The sequence below is a fragment of the Mustela putorius genome, unplaced genomic scaffold, assembly GCF_011764305.1.
Source record: "Mustela putorius furo isolate JIRA1106 unplaced genomic scaffold, ASM1176430v1.1 tig00000145_pilon_pilon_pilon, whole genome shotgun sequence".
NCBI lineage: Eukaryota > Metazoa > Chordata > Mammalia > Carnivora > Mustelidae > Mustela > Mustela putorius.
In genome coordinates, this window is record NW_025421294.1 from 25,248,712 (window position 1) to 25,271,650 (window position 22,939).

A 22,939-nucleotide genomic window follows, 5' to 3' on the forward strand; every position below is an offset into this window, starting at 1 on the left:
GCCTCTCTGCCTACTTATGATCTCTGTCTCTGTCAAATAGGTAAATAAAATCTTAAAAAGAAAAAAAAGATAATGGGCCAACTACTTATTGCATAAAAAGTTGCTAAAAAAGTAGATCTCAAAAGTTCTCTCCACACACACACACACACACAGGGTAACTATAGGATATGACTAATGTGTTAACTAACCTTACCTCGGTAACCACTTCACAATACACATGCATATTAAATAATCAAGTTGTATACCTTAAATGTACACAATGTTATATGTCAATCATTTCTTAATAAAGCAACAAACATTTCTAAAGGACAAAGAAGAGAACAGGTCAGTATGCGTAGGGCAATATTATAAAGAGCTGAGCATGGTACTAGGAACTCTGTAGGGGGAGAATAATTTACCCACAAATCATTACTGAGACTGAGACGATGGGCATGAATTTGGAGGATACATGGGCTGGAGGGCTGGACATGCTGTCCCTCCAGCCTTGGCTAGCAAGCAGTGACTCTGTCTCTTCCTTTTAATCCTTCCACCAGGCTCCCGTCTCCTTCTCTGATGCTCATCTCCCCAGCTGCGGACGCTTTATCTCAGCTTTGACTCCTGACCAGAAAGGCTCCCCAGTCCCAGGGCTGATGCAGTGCACTCTTATTTTCAACACTCCGTTCTTGAGGAACCAACATGGTACAGCCAGGAAAGAAACAGAACGAAGCTTCCCTGTGACACACACCTACGTTACCACCTGGGTTTAGTTCCCTATATGTGGCATCTCACGTTGGTTTTGCACATGCTGACAAAGAGGCAATAACTTTCATTACCGAACAGCTGAATTTCCAAGTTCCCCATACGGTCCCATCCTTATCAGATGAAAGGTTAGGAGCAAAGATTCAGGTTCATGATTCTATAGTCCAAACTGAAGATCTGAGAGTCAAGTACAACCTTTCTTTCTGCTCATCCCAGAAGGAGGTAAGGTAGAGGGGGAGATTCCTATTTGCCTGGGAAGTGTGCTTGGACAAATGAATCCTGTATTTTCTTTTTGTGCAAGAGGAAGAGACTAATTAGAGACTTGTGCATTCAGCCAACTACAGCATGGCCAGGAGGCTGAGTCCTGTTCACTTCCACAGCAGATCCCCCAGGAAGGGAGCAAGTGTGGTGGCCACCCCTGAGGGCAAAGGGCCTCTGAGCTCAGAGCAAGATCAGACACTGTGGTCTTTGAAAGCCCACTGAGATATCATTGCCCACCCCTTCCTTTCCCAAATCCACTATGATGCTGCCAGCATCACCCTAGGAAATTCTGGGATGAGACAGAATAGATATAATTGTCCCAACATCTCAACCTTCCCTGGGTCATGCCCACGTCCAAGTAGCACTGACCTGACCCAAGAGTCAAGGTTTTCATGAATCAACTACCGGGAGGATGTGGTTCTCAGAAGTTACTGATTGAAGGAGAGTGTCCTGATAATATTCTGCTTATGTAGAGGTACAAATGTTGAAAAAAATACCTGCCCAACCTCCAACATGCCTTATCAACAAAACACCTGTACTTTTTTCCCTTTTCTTCCCAGGATAAGCAATAAGGAACTTCCCTGAGATTCTCCCACATTTGTTATATAAGCAATCTAGTTTTTACTGCTTAAGAATTCTCCATTTATGGCTATTAAAGCAATATAATTGTCATGGGGATTGCCATCCTCTGGAATACTAACATGACTCTAACTGGCAGCCAGCGCCTTCTGAACACAAGGCCACTGGAACTCCTTCTAGCTCCCTCATCCCCAGCGTTAAAGCGCGCGCGCGCACACACACACACACACACACACACACACTTATTTGGAAATAATTCCCAGCTTGCAATAAAGGTCAAAAAAGAAAAATTTATACAGAGAACACCCTTATACATCCTTTCCCTGGATTCACCTAATGTTAACATTTTACCTCATTTGTTTTATGGGTTGAGTGCTCTCTCTCTCCCTCCCCACTCCTATCTCACTGAACAGATGTCCCTGTCCCAGTGCATAAACTTTGCCTGGGCTGTGTTCATCTTCAAGATCAGTGACCTGACCCGGAATCAAGGGTTTCATGAATGAGGTATGGGTATAACTTGGCTTTCAGGAGTTACTGATAAGAAAGATCCTCATAAAAATCTTCCTTGTTTGGAGGTGCCAATGTTGGAAAAACATCTGATAAACTTTGAACTGGCTTTGTCAACAAGACCCAAACTTGCACTTTTTTTTTTTAAATCCTTTTCTGCAAGGTAAGCAATAAGGAAATTCTCGGTGTACACATGTATATCTTTTTCACACATATGTACATAACATTATTTTCTGAACCATTTCAGGGTTAGATACTGAATGGTTCTTTACCCTTAAATCCTTCAGTAATTGTTGCCTAACAATAGAGATACTGCCTTAAATGCCAGAGTAGTTATCAGTCTCATAATATATGTTGACAGTACCTTTACCTAATGTTACTAACTATACTCAAGTTACCAATCGATCTTGTACTGACCTGTATGGCATTCCTTCCTTCACTAGTGCAGGATCTAGTCCAGCGAGTTACTGCACTTAGTCGTCATGATTCTTCAGGTTTCTTTATTTATTTTTGTTTTTAGTAAGCACCACACCCAGCGTGGGGCTGAAACTCATGACCCCAAGATCAAGGGTCACACTCTTCTGCCGACTGAGCCAGCCAGCCCCTAGTTCCTTTAATCTGGATCATTTCTACAGCTTTTCTTTCTTTTTAACGACACCAGCATTTTTTATTAGTGTGCTGCCTCCCTTCTTATGAATAAAACCTTCTTCATTTGTGGTTTGCTTCATGTTTCCTTGTTATCACATTGAGATGATGCATTCTTGGCTGAACTTCCTCCCCGTTCTCTCCTCCTCTCCTCCCATGAAGACTAATGACTCTCAGGAGCCCCTGGTCTTCTTCTCTGGCCTCCTGTCCTAGTTTTATTAGTTTCCTTTTTCAATTTGGATATAATTCACATTCAATAAAAGGTGTAGCTTGTAGGTGTACATTTGATGAGTTCTGACAACTGCATGTACCTGGGTTACCACACCCTCCTGAGAAAATGACAGCTTTAACTTGAAGCAACCTGTTTGATCACAGCCCACTAAGACACAGTGAAGATTCCAAGCCTACCTACCCTCTCCTGATTGTTTTTGAAGGTATAGGAACTCTGTGACATCAATGATGTGTCACTCAATGAGAAACAAATCTTCCAGCTAGTCGATGGTTGTTGCTGGCCCATCGCATTAGCAATAGTGGCATGGACTGTTCATATGGGACCACAAAGCAGAAAACAGAAGCAACTCTTAATCAGTTGCACCAACCAAGAGATGCTCAGAGGCTGGGCCCATCAGGGGGAGGCTCCCCTAGGGAGGGGGCGTGGTCCGAGAGGCGTGGCCCGGGGAGGCACAGCTTAGGAGGTGTGGCCCGGGGAGGAGAGCTTGAGACAGGACCTGGGGAGGTGTGGCTTGAGAGGCGTGGCTCCCGGGGGAGGTACGACTTAGAAAACGTGACTGGGGGAGGCGGGGTTTGGGAGACAGGCAGGGCTTGACAGTTCCACTTAGAAAAGAGCTGAATCAGAGTTCTTGGTAACTCTAGCTGTTTAAAACAAACTTTGGTGACCTTTAAAAATGGACTTGGGAGGTTGCCTGCAAGCAGCTTTTGGAAATAGGTGCAACAGAAATGCGTAAATCTGCAGGTTGTTTGTGCAAAGAACCCAAGGAAGGGGGTGAGGTGCTTGGTGAGTGAGTACTTTGCTCACACTGAACCACCTGTTCTCAGCCAGTTGTTTTTGATCCTTCAGGGCTTAGCTTAGGGGTGTACACGTGCGTGTAAAGGGATTCACATAGGGCATATTTTTTCTGGGACAAAATGTATTTAGTTTCTCTAATGAGAATTTTTTGTTCCAAAATGTAGATTAAATTACAAATCAAACTTTGATCATTTTTTATCAGGAGGCTTTCCTATTGACACCATTTTTTTTTTCTGTACTCTAAATGAAGACCCTTTTACCTTTTATGATGATACATATGGATTAAAACTCTGAAACACTCAGGATGCTTGTGATTTTCTTTGTTTTCCCAAATTCACTTAGGACCAATTCAAGCTCCCTATATCAAGACAGGCAGGATGTGGGGCACCTGGGTGGCTCAGATGGTTAAGCATCTGCCTTTTACTCAGGTCATGATCCTGAGGTCCTGGGATCAAGCTCGGGCTCCCTGTTTAGCCAGGAGCCTGCTTCTCCCTCCGTTTCTGCCTCTCTCTCTCATGAATAAATAAATCTTTAAAAAAAAAAAAAAAGACAGGATGCTCAAAGTCAATGAAATTGGCCCCTACCTAGCTCCTAATCTTCTTCAAGGAGCAGAGGACAGCCTCTACAGTTCTAAAGACAACACAAAACAAAACAAAAACCTCTGGGGCGCCTGGGTGGCTCAGTGGGTTAAGCCTCTGCCTTCGGCTCAGTTCATGATCTCGGGGTCCTGAGATGGAGCCCCACATCGGGCTCTCTGCTCAGTGGGGAGCCTGCTTCCCCCTCTTTCTCTCTGCCTGCCTCTCTGCCTACTTGTGATCTCTGTCAAATAAATAAATAAAATCTTTAAAACAAAAACAAAACCTCTCCTCCAAGCTCCCTCACCTCAACCAGCTGGCCTACCTGGTCGGTGGGGCTGGGAGACAGGAGACACAGAAGCTGGGGACCATCATTCCGTAGACTATACAGTGTGGCTGTTTAACTTCACTGCTCTGCCCACCAGTGTAAGGTGACTTGCTTACTGGCCTCTGACTGGGCCCTCCTGGCAGGTGCCTCTGCAGGAGGTAGTTTTCAGGTTTGGCCTGTCCTAACAGGTACCCATGCAGTCACCTCTTGGGAGTTCTCCCACTTCAGAGGGCCTGAACCAGCCTAGATGCAGGCTGGGTCCCCACAGATTTGCCTCTCAGAAGCCAGGGGTTTAGCCATGCATACTGCTGGGCCCTTCCCAGGCACAAACATGAAAAACTTTCATCTCTTTCCTTTCTCAGATATTGTTCAATGTCTTCAATGGGCCATAACTGGAAACAGGAAAGGCACCTGAAATACAATGGTTGGTCACTGATCCACTGCAGTAAGGGGTAGCCAGCCCTCAGAAACACAAGGTCCGGCCACTTTCTGGAAGGGAAAGGCCCACGAGACTTCTCCTATGTACGCATAGTCAGGCATGGGATGAAAACACAACATTATTTCTCAACAGGTCACTTTCTACAGAAAATCCTTAATAACTAAGCCATCCCAGATGAGGTCTCACTGCTCCCCAGTCAGTGACGTACAGGGTTACCATGTACAGGTTACACAGGTTATTGTGCTCAAATATTTCTAGGCCAGGGAACTCCCAAATCACCGTTGGGAGCATGCACTTATTTCAGGGACCCACAAACTGGTAAGCATTATAGATTCACAGGACTCCTAAAGTATCTCACACACATGTGTAACCGTTTTTTCTCCTACGTGTACATGCTATTGCAGGGAACACAACAAAAATTTACTTAAATATACTAATTATCCAATAGTAACTGATCGTATGTGGCTTCTTAATCCACAGACACTGAAGGTACAGCAGCTATTCTGTGGGTTGGACACCATTTAACGGATTTAAAAGGCATTCAGGGAAAACCTGGGATTAGAAGCAGCTGGGATTCACTTTGCTGCTCAGTGGCTGCTTACCATACAATCCAGTGCAAGGGAACCCACCACATTGGCCCGCAGTTTCCTCCGCCGCTTAGAAAAGGGGAAGAATAAATAGCCTGCCACCTCTTTCGCTTTTGTGAAAATTGAGTGACAATTGGCAAAGGTACTTTACTTCAGGCAAATAGTCATTCCTATTTTATTACCCCTCTCCTGATATGACTCCAGATTCTGGGAGTGCTGGATCTGCCAAACTCAGGCAGCGGTGGCCTGCAGCCAAACCTACTGGGGGAGGTTGTAGATGCCCACACAGGACCAACGACTCAATACTAGCATTGAGTCCCCAACTCAGGACCATACTTGCCCTCCTCAGTTGATATAAAGACCAAATGGATGTGTCATCCCCGTATGTAACCTCACAATGGTGAGTTACGTGGTAGGCACCATCATTTCATCTCTGCTAGCTGTGTGGGACCACAGTTTGGAAAAGGTTCAGCCAAACCACCCAGAACTCAAGGACTCCTCTTGAACTACACGGCTAAATGCCTGGCCTCTTCACAAATTTCTTCCCTTTCCTTTTGGGCTGCTATGGCTCCAGCCCTCACTTCCTATTGGCAGCCCACAGCCTACTTGACAAGAAAGCTCAGGCTGTAGTCCTGGCTTGTCTCCAGTCCCTTGTCGTACTCCAGGGATTCTTCCTGCTCTCCCACGTAGATTTTCTTCTTTGGGAGTTAAATGGAGCAACATTCAGGGAGTTTAGCATTAGTTATTCTTGATCTGCAATGGGAAAGTCTTGAAAAATCTGCTCTATCAGAAGGCTGCTCCTCCCCAAGGCCATCCTGCCTGGAGAACAGTGTTTTTCTTGGCAGCCATACATCTTTACGGTAGCAATAAAACTATGTTGCCAAAGAGACAAACTGAAGTACATGGTCAGGGCCTCTGAGGCCCAGTTGGTGACCTTTCCAGCCAGACATTGCCGAAGACTCAAAAATCAGAGAAATGGTTTCATCCCACTTTTGTTATCATTGGGCTCAGGCGGGCTTTGTGTTCTGGTGTGTGGTTGATGATCTCTTCCACCCCTCATGAGGCCCTCTCCAGCCCTATTTATCTTGGCTCGCAAGCTCAGAAATTAGGATCCTCTTCTCTTCAAATCCTGGCCACATTCTGTCCCCTTCATTCTGTTCGAGCTCTTGAACATGGTAGAGGCTGGCCTTGCAATGAGGTTTCCCTCAACCTCCTTTCTCTTGCCCTCAAAATCCTTTCTGGGGGCGCTTGGGTGGCTCAGTGGGTTGAGCCTCTGCCTTCGGCTCAGGTCATATCTCAGGGTCCTGGGATCGAGCCCCGCATTGGGCTCTTTGCTCAGCGGAGAACCTGCTTTCCTCTCTCTCTCTCTTTCTGTCTGCCTCTCTGCCTACTTGTGATATCTGTCTGTCAAATGAATAAGTAAAATCTTACCAAAAAAAAAAATCCTTTCTGAATTGTGTTTTATTCTCCTCTCCCAACCCAGAAACAAAAGGCTTGTTCCTTCCCCAGCCCTTGGTCTCTGTCCTTAGTGTCACCTCCCACCTCAGCCATTCTTCCCTCTTGATTCCCTTTTGCCTACTTCAGTGACAGGAGTTTTCCAGGACTCTGGCTTCTGGGGCACTGGAGGTGGATGGGCCAGGGCCATGCCCTGTTGCAGCGTGTCACACCTGAGGGAGCACATCACCTAACACGTCACCCAACCCGAGCCTCAGTTTCCCCATTTGTAAGATAAAGAGAATGACGGCACCTCTTTTACACAGTTGCTATGACAATTTAAAGGTAGGGGTGTGTTAGCACAGTGTGCATGGTATGGGCTTGGCCGCTGCTGACCACGGCCATTGATGCCACTGGAACTCCTCCCTGAGCTCTTTCCTGGGTCTTTCCCTTCATCTCTACCTCTTCCTATCTGTAGCTCACCTTGACATCTGCACCTAATTCATGGCCTCAGTGGTCACTTCTCAGTCACACCCCTGACTCCTCCTCCAGCCCCGACATTCCAGCTGTGGCACCTCCCACATGAACCGAGCCAGACTCAGCATGTTCTCACTCAAGCCAGCCCTCCTGCCAAGCTCCAGAACAGCAGCAGTGACAGTAATGTGTATGGGTGACACACCCCACACCAACTGCTGCCTCACACACTTTGCCATTTCATTCCCGGTGGCGGGGGGGGGGGCGTCCTCCCTCACAGTCACCCAACTGTGCAGTCCTGGGTCAGTGCAGACACTCCCCTCTCCTGCTTGGCCCACTGATTCTCTACCACAAATACCTCCAACTAGCCACTCCCCTCCATTCCCAGAGACCAAGGCCCTGGGCCCCCTGCTCCTGTTTCTTACCTGGTCTGTGGCAGCACACCCAAATCAACCCACCACTACTACTTTCCCCACCCTTTCCACCTCTCCTGAAGGCCAGATCCAGCTTCCTCCCACACAGCTCTGCTCAGGTCATTCTGCTGCCCAAGAGGCCACACTGCCTGCTGAACGGCGCCTAAGCCCATGCTCAGCTAAGTAAACCAAGCTCTTCACAACTCCCCCCTGCACCTTTGCCCTCCCTGCATTGTAGTTAGAACTCTAACTCTGTGCTACAGTGCTCTCCATTCCCATGTGTCCGTCTCCAAAGCCTCACCAGTATTCCAACACCCCATCAAAGGCCCCTTCCTTTCTGGAGTCCTCCTGACCTGCAGAGCCAGACTCCAAGGTTCCAGAGCCTTCCACAGACTGTTCTATTCTGCTACACATCTGATTTCCCCCATGAGACTGTGCACTCCCTGAACAGGGGCTGTGTGTCTCATACCTCTGATCTATCTACTCTGCTTGGATCCCAGCAAGAGCTCAGGACATGTTTGTGAATGACGGAGCCAGAGAGTGAGTCCCAACAGGTGCCACACTCAGCCCTCTGCCTCCAGTGGGGCCGGGTGCAGTCTTGGGCTGGTTGGCACAGAGTTAAAGTTGAGTCCTCCTCCAGTGCCCAAACTCTGCCTTCTTGGGGGGTTTGAGGCCTTTGTGACTTGCACATTAATTAGGCTGTCAATGAAAACACAGACCAGAAAGCTCCCAGACTAGGGAAAAGTTGAGTGTCACTGGCCATCGGCCTCCAGGACGTGACTTGGCCCGGGCAAAGGAGGGACTGCTGGCCTCTGGGACCACAGCCCTGAATTCCAGTTCAGGCCCAGCAGGGCACCCAGAGAGGCTCATGCCCACATCAAGGGTGATGATGACTTCTAGAGGGAGGGTTTCTTCATCAGAGCCTTACAGTGCAACTCACGGCCAACTGAACTCAGGCCAGCCTCTCCTTGCTGCCAAGCGGCATGGGCACCAGGAGCAAACCTCCGTCAAGTTGCAGCAGTTTTCACAAGGGGTTACTGCTGTTTAGTATGCAACTCTAGTTGGGGCCAGATGGAACTTCCCTCTCAACTTCAGCCACTGCCGATGGAATGTGGTTAAACACACACACACACACACACACACACACAAAACCTTTCTGTATAACAATTTCACAGTATGTGCCAAAAATCTAAAAATGACCAGACCCTTTGACTCATTCATGAAGCAAAGAGCCCACACATTTAGGGAAATAACCCTACATGAAAGCAACTCCATATGGACAGATTACCTGATCATATCATTATGTTTGAAAGAGGATGAACCAGCAACAATGTCAAGGTCCATCCCTAGGAACATGTGACCTAAGTTTAGTATTACAGCGAACATCTATTTCAGGTGTTCAGTGTGTCAGGCCTGATGCTCAGATCGTCATGTGAAATCCGTCATCCTCCATCCCAGTTATGAGGTAGCTATCGTCACTATGTCTGCTTTGCAGATGAGTCATCAGAGACTTGGTGACTTGAGGGGAATTGTCTAGAGTTCCTGGGTTGTGGGGGAGAATTAGAAGCAGGTAATCAAACTCTAGAAACTGAATTTTTGCCACGCTGTACCATCCCTCTCAAAACATGTGTGTGCTCATGGACACAGTGATGGAATACAGCACATCTATTTTAAATATTAGTCGTCTATTGTTAATCATTTTAAATGTCATTTTCATAACATGGAAAATGTTGTAAACTAAGTTAAAAAGAGGATACGAAACTGGAGGAGTACCATTTCTTAACATGTTTTATCTATGCATTTAGAAAAGGAACACATTACTGTATTCACAGCGACTGGACGGGTGGATGGACGTCTTCTCCCTCCACATTGAATGTTCTAGCTTGTGTGTGTTTTCAGTGACAAGTCAGCACGAATAGTTCATCAGGATGAGCTCAGTGGCTTTCTATTTCAAGCCTTCAGGTAGCTTACCTCTTACCTCGATGCAGCCTCTATTCTACCTGTCACATGTCCCAGATGCCAGAGGCCTCCGGCACTCAGCTTCAGTATATGGGGGCACTCCCTCATGGCCCATCGTCTCCACTCAGAAGTGGTTAGGACATTCTAGGGTAAATCCACAGACTATGGACAATCCCACAAGCCCGGCCTGAGGCTGCCTGGAAACACCCATCTCAGCATGGTCACCCCACAGAGTGGGCCTGACCCAGGGCGGAGACCACAGGCTCTCAGGTAGCACTAGCCCCACACCACCAGCTCCATGCTCTGCTAGGCTTCAGGATGTGGTGTTCGCATCTGCTTTTGTTCTTAATTAAATTATATGACAATTTCCAATTCAGGCCACATGGCATCCATCACCTAGAACAGAGCTGAAGCCACCCCCTCGGATAGGATGTGGGTTTGGCTTGCCACAGTCTCCACCACTCCCTATTACTCCCCAGCACCAGAGCGGACACGTGTGGGACCTGCTGCTTTTGTAAACGCAGAGTCATAGGGAAGTGAAATGTGTTTTGTGCTCACATTTTGAAGAGGAAAATGGAGATGTGGTTTAGCAGGGCTGTGGGTGTCAAGATAAATGGAAGAAGTTACTCACTTATGTTACTTCCCTGGTCCCAGTGAGTCTTTGAACTTTTCATCTCTGGCCTAGAGGGTCTCTGAGGGATAAGTAAAAGAAAACCACATCCTTTCTCCCTTCCTGGGAAGATTCCTGGCAAAAAGCACTGATTACCTGCTGCCCTCCTCCAGCCCCAGTAGTGATCCTGCCCAGCCACCAAAGACCTACCCCCAAGCAGCTGGGGTGGAAGGTGAGGAACAACAGGTCAGGCAGAGAGGGGCTGTGCAAAGCCATGGTATTCAGACCCACCCCTGGGAATCCAAGAGCTATGCCCACTACCTGAACAATGTAATTTTGGAGACATGCTCCCAGCCTAATTCCCCCTTCCCATTTGAAACCGGATTTGGGATAAGTTTGTGCAAAGGCCCAGGTGTTATGAAAGCTGCCATCATCTCAAAATCCCAGGGCAGAAGCAGAAATAGCATCAGTGGGCTGTGAGTCAGAAAGCCTGGGGCTCCATCCCAGCTCTACTTCCCACTACGGGAGTGACCCGAGGCCAGCTACAGAAGCTGCTGATGCCTCAGGCCCCCCTTTGTTAATGTCTAGGAATTGGGTTGCTAGAAAGATTAAACACTTACAGAGCTCCTAGCATAGTACCTGGCGCAGGGTAAGGGACCAGTAAATACTGGCTATTCTGCCCCCACTGCTGTGACCTGGCTTCGCCCAGATCAGAGGCTTGAGGAACACAGCTCATGTGAACCCTCCACTCCTGGTTTCTACTCTCCCTGCACTTGCTCGGGTCAACTGTCTTTGTCTCTAGCTGCCTGCTAAGCCACTGGGCCCAGGTGCTAATGACTTAGAACTCTGCAGGGCTGAGAAACCCTGGCCTGCAGGAACCTCCCTTGGCTTCTTGTTGAGAGCCTTCCCTGAGTTCACACAAGGCCAGTTCCTGGCACACTGGAAAGGACAGAATAAACACATGTTCATTTTCTGTTGCTGCCTCAAGGGACTGACAAAAGAGGACAAGTTTCCTTCTAGCACTATGATGAACTAACAACCTAAAGCCACGGACTGTGGCCTACCCACACAGGAGTAGAGCCAGGAACTCACCCTCCTCGGATGCTGTTCAATGCCTCCTATGGTGGCAAGGGCAGGGAGAGCACCCTGGACCCTATGTTCTCACTGCTCAGAGAGCTTATCCAGGAAACGAGGCCCCAGAAGGATCTGGACTTCCCAGGTAGGCAGTTGTTCTCCAAAACTGCTCAGGCCCTGGCGAGCAGGCAGGGGTAAGCCTCAATGTAGCCGTGAGCATGTGCACAGACCTGATCTGCAACAATCCCTCCACCCTCCTTCTACCTGCCCAAAGCCCTTCCTGACCCCCAGCCTGTCCCGATTCCTCCCCTACCACCACATCTGGAGTTGCCCAATTGCTCAATGCTTTGAGCATTACAGGACAGATAGGATGTAGACACTTCTTCACCATTGCATCCCTAGCACCAAGCTCTGTGCCTGGCATACAGCAGGTGCATACATAGCACATCGGATAAACGAACAGGGCTAGCAGCCATGAAGACCTTATGGTACTGTAATGGGTATTAAGTATCAGGCATATGGTGAGTGGCTTGGCAGCTTTAGCAGCTGCCGATGGGGACTGCTCATGTCCCTAACATTGGCTGCTGCTGCACACTCAGCTTTGGGACCCCTCTTGGGTCTACCCATTCTTTGACAGCCTCCCATCCTTCTTCCGAGCTCCAGAGGCTTCTAGCCTAGCCTCAGGATTCCTTGAAGTTCAGGCCTCCGCCTGCCAAGTTAGTTACCAATCTAGCACCCTCTGCAGGGAAGGCAGGGGTGAAGAAGGACAGGACAGAGGGTGCAATCAATTAATTTACCTCCACTGTCCCAGGTGTTTATAAGGAAGGTTTTTTTTTTGAGAAACATCTCCTTTGGTGTTCAGGCTCACTGTGCCTCACCTCGCCAATATATAAATGCATGCCTCCCCTTCTTCCTCCCCTTCCAGGGTCAAAGTGTCAGGTTGTGAAGGAGGCAGGTCTGCTCCCAGGAGCAGAGGAGATCCATCACTGGTAATTCTTCCAACATCTGGACCCAAAATGTCTGAAGACTTAGGGAGAGAGATTTCCTCCACACCTGAGACTGACACAAGCTTTTCTGAGAGAGGGACAGAGCCAAATGTGAACTTGGGGGTCAGGCCTCCTCATTCTCAATCTGCTCTGGATGCCCTTCATTCCTCAACATGTTTGCTTTTGTCTCTTGGATGGGACCAGATCAGTGAGCTTCAAACACTTCTATGAGGTGTCACCCTTTGGTGAAACTAAACTATACCGAGACATGGCTCAGTATGTCGAGTAGAGGGATGTGGAAACCCCTTGCCCTGTATCTCTCTGAGTGGCCCCCAAAACAATATTCTGTGACCCTCAGGATGAGCCAGCCTGCTGGGGTCCCGTGTCACCCCACATGCTGACAGTGACCACTTAGTGTCCCTCAGGCATGACCCGACATGTTAGGGCAGCTGGTCCCAGGCTCTCCACGGGCCCCAGTGAGGATAGCAGCAATAGGGGCTATGCAGTCCTGTCCTGGAAACCTCCTGGGCCGGGCAAGATATGCAGGCTGAATCAAGGCGCTGGGGCTGGGGGCAGGAGAGCTGCTGGGCTGGAATGCTCCCGAGTGCACTCCCTGGGCTTCGGCTGCAGAACCCAGATGAGCCCAGCGAGCCTGGCCTCTGTGGGCAGAGGGCTCAAGGCAGCCCACTCAGAATGCTGCCAGCAAGAGGGGTCTTGTCCACGAGAGCTGTCAGCCCAGATCAGATAACTGAGGTGTCAGAAAGGACCACAAATCCAGCCCTTCCCTTATGTGGACAGGAGACGGTGGCCCAGGCAGGAGCAGTGCCTTGCCTGAGGAGACAGAGAGACAGAGTGACATCAGAGCCAAGAACCAAACCTGGGGAGAGTGAAATCTGTCTAAGACCCCAGCTCATCCTTTCTCAAGAGCTGGCACCTTCTACTCCAAACAGCAAGCACCTTCCCATTCTTTCCATCCTCCTTTAGGCAAAGCACAGCAGACACAGACACTCCTCTCTCAAGACGAAGGAAGTAACACACTCAGCCTGTAGTTCAGGAGGGCTGTTTAACACACCAAGAAATGAAGTTCCAACCAGAACGTCAAAGAGGGGAAGAGGAATGACCCCTCACCCCGGCCACAGGTGGTACAGGGGTAAGGCCTCCCAGAAAACTCCCTGGTGTTGGGGATGGGTGTGGTTTTGAGACTCATGAGTCCCTCAGGGCCCCAGGCCTGATTTAATGCTCTGGGTTGCTCTTCTAAAATTCCTTTTTTTTTTAATTTTTAATTTTTTATAAACATATATTTTTATCCCCAGGGGTACAGGTCTGTGAATCGCCAGGTTTACACACTTCACAGCACTCACCAAAGCACATACCCTCCCCAATGTCCATAATCCCGCGCCCTTGTCCCAAACCTCCCTCCCCCCAGCAACCCTCAGTTTGTTTTGTGAGATTAAGAGTCACTTATGGTTTGTCTCCCTCCCAATCCCATCTTATTTCATTTATTCTTCTCCTACCCACTTAAGCCCCCATGTTGCATCACCACTTCCTCATATCAGGGAGATCATATGATAGTTGTCTTTCTCCGACTGACTTATTTCGCTAAGCATGATATGCTCTAGTTCCATCCACGTTGTCGCAAATGGCAAGATTTCCTTTCTTTTGATGGCTGCATAGTATTCCATTGTGTATATATACCACATCTTCTTGATCCATTCATCTGTTGATGGACATCTAGATTCTTTCCATAGTTTGGCTATTGTGGACATTGCTGCTATAAACATTCGGGTGCATGTGCCCCTTCGGATCACTACGTTTGTATCTTTAGGGTAAATACCCAGTAGTGCAATTGCTGGGTCATAGGGCAGTTCTATTTTCAAAATTTTGAGGAACCTCCATGCTGTTTTCCAGAGTGGTTGCACCATCTTGCATTCCCAGCAACAGTGTAGGAGGGTTCCCCTTTCTCTGCATCCTCGCCAGCATCTGTCATTTCCTGACTTGTTAATTTTAGCCATTCTGACTGGTGTGCTCTTCTAAAATTCTTAATCATTTTTGAACAAGGGGTCCCCCATTTTCCTTCTGCACTAGACACCACAAATGATGCCACTGGTCCACTGGTCCTCACCCACCAGTCATTCATTATCTGTGTGGCCCTGTCTAAGGGTTGTCACTTCCAGGAGCCTCCACTTTCTCCTCTGTAAAATGGACATGGTCATAGCACCCACCTTAAAGAATTGTTAGGAAGACCAATGAAGAGAGCATACCCAGAACGCTAAGCAGATGGTTGGCATGGAATAATTAATGACTGTTTACTACAATTGATCAAAATGCTAACTGCAGACTCTTAGACGACAACGCAGGTACTCTGCTCAACAAAGAAAAGACAAGCAGCCACATCCCAGATCTGGCGGACCAGGGAAGAGCCACTGGTGCCCAGACTCCAGGCCCCTCCCCTCCTCTTACCTTCCTGAAACGGCTGCGTTTGCATCTGCAGCCGGATCTTGATGAGGTCCACGGGCGTCCCCAGCCCAACAGAGACCACACCAGCCACCATGCTGGCTAGGAGAAGGTCAGACAGTGTGTGGGACCGGCTGGCCTCGGACTCCCGGCCGTGGTACTGGCTGAGGAACCGCTGTGTGTTACTGAAGACCCCAAACACCACCGAGTTGTAGACAGCGATGCTGGCAAGGGGAAAGGACATGCCCTTGAAGAAGCCGAACACCTGTGGGAAAACCAGGGGGCAGGAGCATGAGGGCCTTGGGCTGTCTGCAGGCCAGGTGCCAGGCTCCCCATGTGGCACTTAGCATAGACCCTGCCCTCTTGGAGCCCGCAGGCTGGGAGGTGACACCATGGGAAAACTAAATCATCATGTCGGTGACAAGAATTAAAAAAAAAAAAAAAAAAAAAAGTTGCTGGTGTGATGGGAGGGCCCAGGTGGGTGAGTGAGGGGTGGCTCTCCATTCGCCCGCAAGGCATAATCTGGCCCAAGGGAGGAACCCACTTCTGTAGGCAGTTCTGTTTCCTGAGTCCGGGTGCCCTGGGCCTGGAACCCATATTTGCCACCAGAGTGGCAGCGTTCTTGGGCTGGAAAGCTATCAGGCTGCATCGAGCTCTCATGGGCGGTGGTCTTGCTGAGCACCCCTCATAACTTCCTCATTTGCCACTCGACCAAAAGCATTCTATAGGGCACTTGTCATGGGCCAGGCCCTGGGGGCCAACTATAAGAACGAAATACTCGCTGCCATCACTGAGCCCACATCTGGGGGTAGGAGAAGGGAGGGTGCAACAGATAAACTGACAGGTGATTAAAATTCAACCTGCTAAGGGTGTGGTAAGGGTCTGAGGGGAAGGGAGCTGCAGAAGGACAGCACCAACAGGCTTCCTTTGCACATAAGCAGAGACCACAGCAGAGGGTGCTGGAGTTTGAGAGGAGAGGGTCCTTTCCACACTGAACTCTCAGGGAACATCACAGACACTCCTCTGAAATCTGGAATATTCCACAGGCCCTTGAAGGAGTCAGGGCAGCACTTACTTTCAGCCCCGTGCCAAAAATGAAAAAATACCAGGAAGCTATTGTACCAACTCCAGGCTGCACACAAACCTGCTAATCCTGACCTGGCTCAGAGGTAGGACACCACATACATACGCACACACACCTTCACACACACATGCATGCATACACACATGCACACACTCCTCCTCCCCACCTCAGGTTCTTCTTCCAAAAAAAGCTTCCTCAGATAATGTGGGACATCACTCAGCCTTGAGGTGCTGTGTCTCCAAGGAACATGTGCAGTCCCCACAAAATGGCCCAGAAACAGGGGGGTGTGCAGCTGGGGCTGGCAGGCACTGTGGAGAATGTGTGCCCAATAGCAGAATCAGGGGCCACTTCTCAGAGAACTGGGGAATCACACAGCACCCCGAACAGCTTGCAGTCCATTGTAAAGCAGCCCAGCAAGAGAGTTTGAGCAATGCCCTGGCACAAAACACACCTCTGAGGAAAAAGTCCGGGCACAGGCAGGAGGCTCCTGAGCCCCAGGGCACTTGCTAGGATGGAGGCTGTGGAGATGGTGGTCGACAAGAAGGCCACATTTCCAGGTACTCAAGGGAAAGCCCAGGGCTGCTATCAATGATTTCTTTAAATCATCAAGTCATTTCATCATTAATTAGAAAATGTATTTTAAATTCCCCAAAGCAGGGCTTTAGAAAGTCTTTGGAAAGCACACACTCATTCTTAAGAAGGGCACATGATACATCTTCCACAAAATATTATTCGCATTTTCCTGTTTGGGAAGGAAAATCCTAGGTCCCCTGCCTTCTAGCAACCTGAGGGACAAGCCAGCTCTGGGCATCTGGAATCCCAGGGCCTGGCTCCCGCCACCCCAGGTGAAGGGACGCCTGTGAGCAAACAGTTTACCGGTCTCACCTTTGGCTCTGAAAACTGACAGGTCCCTCTGTTTCTGCAGGAATTTTCCACTCTGTGATTCTAAATTCCTCAGAATTTCTCTAGAGAGGTTTCACAAAATCAGCCCCCCCCCCCGCTCCATAACAGCATACAAGATGGTTGGGTTAAGTTTAGAGGACATACAATATTTGAGGTGTGGCGTGAGATGGAGAGAAGAGGCAACACAGAGCCAGAAGCGATGAGCAGGAATGAACGGGCCTCCAGCCTGACGGGCTGGTGTTGGGGCTCTGGCCGCAGGGCCCAGGCCCTGGGCAGGCTTCGAACTGTGTGCAGGAGTCCCTGAGGGGGACAGCTCCAGCCCCGGTCCCGGGTCCCGGAGGCACTTACACTCTCCCTCTTGTACACCGTGCGGATGCAGCTGAGGGTGTTCCCATAGTTGATGCCGGCCTGCAAGCGAGTCTGTGGAGAGATGCAAGGAGGTGAGGGCCCAGGCCAAGAGGGTTCACATCCCCACTGCCCCAGAGAGCATGGGCTTGTGACACTGAGGCTCTTCCTGGCCCAGCCAGGAAGGAGGGCAGGATTTCTGTCCCTGCCAGGCTGGTGCTCTGTCCTCTGCCGACACTGCCTCCTTCAGTGTCCCCTTCAGGCCTTGCTGAGCATGGCAGAAGCACTCTTGGGCTGAGAGAAGAACAAAAGTCTCTTTTTTGTTCAAAAGTAATGTTTGTTGGGGGACATGATCCCCACCTCTTGAGTGCAAGCACTTTCCAGGGCTCTGCCCCATCCGCTGCCCATCATTCTGCCATCCTAAGTATTCCCCGAGTGACCCGCCCTTCGTAGCTCCAGAACCCCTTTCATCTCTCACCGGGATGGTACGCTGGTTGCCTGTGGGTTTCCCCACTGGCTCCTGCTCCCTCTCAGTCCTTGGCCTGCGTCTACATAATAGTCACACTGATCACTTCTGACAAGAGCAGATTGCTATTTACAGCTCACTGGTGGCTTCCCACCAGACTCAGAGTAAACCTCCCACTCTCTACCAGTGTCAAAGAGGCCTGGGTTGGCACCAGGCCTGCCTCTCACCCCTGCATGTCCTTTCCTCCATGCCCCTGCCCTCTGAGCCCACCACGTGGTACATCCCCCAGTCCCTGGCCTTACTTTCCCCTCCCCCACCCTGCCTGAACTCTCCACCGGCTCTTCCTTCCCCCAGAAGGCTCTTCCTTCAGCTCCTGCTTATCCTTTGTGTCTGAGCTTGTCATATCTCTGTTTACTTTGGGTTTATTTGGGCTCCCCCTCTATGGCAGGGCTGTCTCACATTTCCCTCTTGTCCCCATGCTGAGCATGGCCCTGGCACGTAACCCCTTTGAACCGGCTAAATGAGGGACTAGAAGGGAAGACATGGTGTCCTCTATTGGAGGTTGGCTCTTGTGACCAGGGGCATCAGTAGACAGGCATGGGGAGTCTGAGGAGGCTCTTAGAATTGTCAGGGCACCCCCTCTGAGCCTGGTAAGAAGGAACTCCAAGAACCACAGGAGCAGTGACCTCACCCGCCCACCAGAACCCAGGGATCCCTGAGGACTAAGACCCAGAGTGCAGCCTAACACATCACACTAACAGCCTGAACTCAGTGTGTAGACAAGGAGCAAAGACTCTGGCAGAACACATATCATAAAGGTGATGGTCTCTGAGGTGAAAATCACAGGAAATGTTTTTTCTGCCCTGAATGGTGTTTCATGTCTGACTTTCTTACGATAGACAAGGGTTACCTTCATTATTTTCAATTTACATCATTAAAAAAAATAATAAGTATACAACTAATATGGGAATAAATTTTCTTAGTAAAAAAAAAAATTCAACATTCTCCCTCCTCAGTCCACCCTGCCCCCCTGCCTGAGCTAACCAGCATGGCTAACAGTGTGGCTACAAGCTTGATAGGCATTCTTCTCCATGGGCTTAGAGACCCCTACGGCCGTGGAAAATCCACAGCACTCTCACAGGCAGGACAGGTAAATGGTAGTGTATGTTTTATAAGTGTTATTTTCATAATCAAAGAAATGTAGCCGGTGACTCATCCAACCAGTACGATTGAATGCCTGTTTTCCAACAGCCACTGTTCCACTCTCAGGAGACTTTCAGCAGTAGAGGAAACCAACTTCCTGGCCTTGTGGAACTTAGAACTAAGTGGGGATGGGGAGAAAAAAGAGTCAATAGTAGGTAATTCCCAAGCAAATATCTATGTCTGCTGAGGACAAGTACCATGGCAAAAAACAGACCTGGGTGTCAGAAGTGTGGGCTGATTGAGGGAAAATGCAGTATTTAACTTCTGGAGGTCAAGACATGGGGAAGGCACAGAGAGATGAGAAGCAGGCTCACACAAATGGGCAGATCCACAGAGCTCTACCTTGGGGTGAGGTATCCCCAACCAGGACAAGAATGTAGGCGAGGAGACTTGAGCACAGGCCTCCCTCTTTCCCTTATTTAAGGCTGGTGTGGGGGTGATACTCTCCACTGGCCCCAGTGTGGGCAGGGCTGCCTCTGGGGACTGAATTCCCAAGAAGGTTCAAGTTCCACTGAAAAGCTCAAGGGCCCCAGTTACTCAAGCAAATCGTACATGAGGAAGCTCAACCTAGGAGTCAATCCCAGGTCACAGAGGAGTTTTAAAACCATGGAGCAAGGGTCTCCCAGCCATACTGAGCCCTTGGGAAGGCTGCCACGGAGGCCAGGTGCATGGCACACGCCTCTGGGGCCTCGGCTCCAACAGAGGCTGGAATTTAGTTGCAACAATTGCGTTCTTGGGGAAGTACGGGGCCTCTTCCAGAGCTTACCTCACAGAATCCCACAAATGCCATGCAGCCTAGACACTCTCCCCGTTTTACAGATGGAGAAAGCTAACTTCTTGTATTAGTTCTCCTACTGCTGCCATAACAAATTATGACCAATTTGGCGGCTTGCCACATGTATATTTCATTCCCTTACCAGTTTGCTGCTGGTCTAAAGGCAGCTGAGCCCCGATCAGGAAGTCCTGGGCATACTGCATCAGGCATACACCCCAAATGCACCAGCTGGGCCGAGGCATCTGAGAATCTGGATCCCAGCTTCAGGGCCACTGTGCAGCCAGGGGCTGGCCCTCCCACCAGTGATGGGGCAGTCATGGGCAGGAAAAGAGCCTCCGACCTAGGTTAGCAGCACAGGAGTTTTTAGCTTGGGTCTTCCCACGGCAAGCTCTGGGACCTCAGAGAAGTCCCAAGGCACTCGCAACACAAGACAAGCTTGTGTGTTCATCAGGATGGCAACGGTTCACTCATGACTCTGCCACAGGGACGATCTTCACAAAGGCCCTGCTGGGAGATGCTCTTTGCCCATTTTTCAGATGACGAAAGCAAGGCTCGGGGAGGTAAAGTGCTGCACCCTGGTCACAGGAGAGTAGGTGGGCAGGCTGAGAATGCACTCCAGATTATTTCACCTCTAAAGCTCTTACCTGGACCTTTCTAAGACAGGGACTGCAGAGAAAATGTAAGCCAGAAGAAAGGAAGGAAGGAGCATGTTCTGGGAGTAACAAGGGCCCTGGGCCATATCCCTGGGCTGAGCCCAGGCCAGCCATACTTATAAGCTGGCATCACCAGGCTGGTACCCTGCCCAGGGAGATTCTCAGGCTGCGCAGAGACTGGATTTGATGTATCAGGAAGGGTTCCCTCAGAGACTCCAGGGGCAGAGAGGATAGGAGGAGGAGCACTCCAGCCTCTTCAGGTGGCCAGACTTACCTCTGTGGGGAGAGGGCACCTTCAACAAGCCCCTGGCCTGGCGAGGGGTAAGAGAAGGATGCTCTACCAGAGAGACACAAGAGGCAGTTTGTGCCAGGAATGTAGCTGGAAGGCAGGGACTGGATTTGCCTGGTCTACCACTGATGCCTTGCTATCCCCATACCGTCTACACACAGAACATGTCCAGTATGCGAAAGTATGAGAAAAAGCAAGGCCCATATGGGGCTGATCCCCATCAAGAAGAAAGCAGGCCTAGGCTCTGACCTAGGAGGGGCCCGCTGTCAGAGAGGGAGGAAGACAGGGCAGGGGGTGGAGGGGAGGCGGGTTGTGATCGTAGCAGCCATTTGGCGAGAGCCAGAGCAGCTTGTCTTAGCGCACAATCCAGGCAACGTTTTAGATAAGACTGTGCAAGTCAAGGGTGAGAAGGCACTATTTGAGACCATGCCCCAAGGTATGGCTCTGTAGTCCTGTTCACCACAGAGGACAGGGGGCAGCGACGGGGGTGGCATCAAAGAATATCCCTTTGTAGAGCGCCTCACTCCCTCACTCCTGAATACTTTGACACCTGGAATGACCTCAGGCAAGCCCTTTGCCCTTCCTGGGCCAGCTTCTCCGTCCGTCCGCAGAACAAGGGGTGTGGATGAGCTCCATGCCAGAAGGTCGTGCTGGGTCCTCAAACCTCCCCCACTTCCTGGAGTTATAATGGTTCCCTATTCCCAACCCAAGTCCACAGCCCTGCTCTGACAGTGAAGGCCTCCCAGGATGGAGTGCTTTCCTGGTTTCTGATCTAGAGCAGCTTTCGCAAACCTGCTGCATCGGCCAAACTGGCCATGCTGGCTTTTCCCAAACGTGGCCTGCACATGGTGTCCTTACCTCAGTGTCTTAGCTCTAGCCTGGATATCTGTTCTCATAACCTGAAACCCAACCTTAAATTCCGGACTCAGCTGCTACCTCACGCCTGAAGCCTTTCTTGTTCCTTAGTTGCACAGAGACTGGCAGGGGATGCTTAGCATTGCCTTGGCTCCCTCCCTCACAGCCCATGAGAAGCTGGAGGCAGGTATGCAACATTCACAAAAACAAAATCACTGCCAAGTAACCAGAGGAGAGCAAGGATTCCAAACCAGTCCTCCCAGCACTCCACCCCACCCCCACCCCCAGGGTTGGCATAGAGAATCTGCCTTGGGCTGGAGACTGTCTTGGGATCAGCAAAGGCAGATACATTCCTGGAGACAGACTCACTCCAGGCCGCTTTCCAAGAGTAAAGACAAACATGGCTGCTGTACCTTGACTGTGTCTAGAGGGTGGCCAACGATGACACTGGCTGCACCTGTTGATCAAAGAAGAAGAAGAGCTGGTCACTGACCCCTGGATTCCTCACATGTACCAGTTGGTTCTTGGGATAAGACAAACAGCTCGGGCACTCACATTCACTCATTCAGTCAATGCCCAGTTACCAGAGCCTCCCCTGACCCACTGCAATGTGCTAGGCACTGGCCCAGTCACTGAGGAAGGCAGAGAAAATGAAGTAAAACCTGGGCCCTGCCTCAAGAAACAAGCACTCCAAACAAAGGGCAGTGAAGTTGCTGGGACAACTGGTGATCCACATGCTTAAGAATGAAGCTAGACCCCTACCTCATGCCATATACAAAAACAAACTCAAGGGAAACTAAAGACCTTAATGGAAGCATTGAAACTATAAAAATCATTTGCTGAAACACAGGGGAAAAAACTTCATGGTCTTAGATTGGCAACAGATCCTTAGATAGAACACCAAAAGCACAAGTCACAAAAGAAAAAATAAATTGTATGTCACACAAATTAAAACTTTGTGTGCAGCAAAGGACACTATTAAGAAGGTGAAGACAAGTTATAGAATGAGGAGAAATATCTGCAAATCATATATGTGATAAGGGTCTTGTATCCAGAATTTATACGAAATACTTAAAACTAAAAAAAAAAAAAAAATAATAATAAGTATTTTTTTAAATGTAGGCTTCATGCCCAACACGAGGCTTGAACTCACAACCCTGAGATCCCAAGAGTCTCACATTCTACTAACTGAGCCATCCAGGTGTGCCTCCCCATTCTTTTTTTTTTTTTTTTTAAAGCAAAGGATGGGAAGAGACATTTCTCCAAAGAAAATATA

The 22,939-nt window shown here is 49.4% G+C and overlaps 1 protein-coding gene across 10 annotated transcripts in view; it reads right to left on the bottom strand.

The window, feature by feature from the left end:
* The window catches only part of SLC25A48 (solute carrier family 25 member 48), a 200,034-nt gene that overhangs the window by 15,472 nt on the left and 161,623 nt on the right, over positions 1 to 22,939 (bottom strand). For all 10 annotated transcript variants that reach the window (XR_006605358.1, XR_198918.3, XR_198917.3 and 7 more), the window contains 3 exons: positions 22,077 to 22,120; positions 17,426 to 17,497; positions 15,097 to 15,355 (listed from right to left, as the gene is read on the bottom strand). Coding sequence is in view for 6 of the 10 variants with exons in the window: in XM_045075474.1 (XP_044931409.1) it covers positions 15,097 to 15,355; positions 17,426 to 17,497; positions 22,077 to 22,120 (375 nt within the window). In the remaining 4 variants the exon portion in view is untranslated. The remainder of the gene's footprint in view (positions 1 to 15,096; positions 15,356 to 17,425; positions 17,498 to 22,076; positions 22,121 to 22,939) is intronic.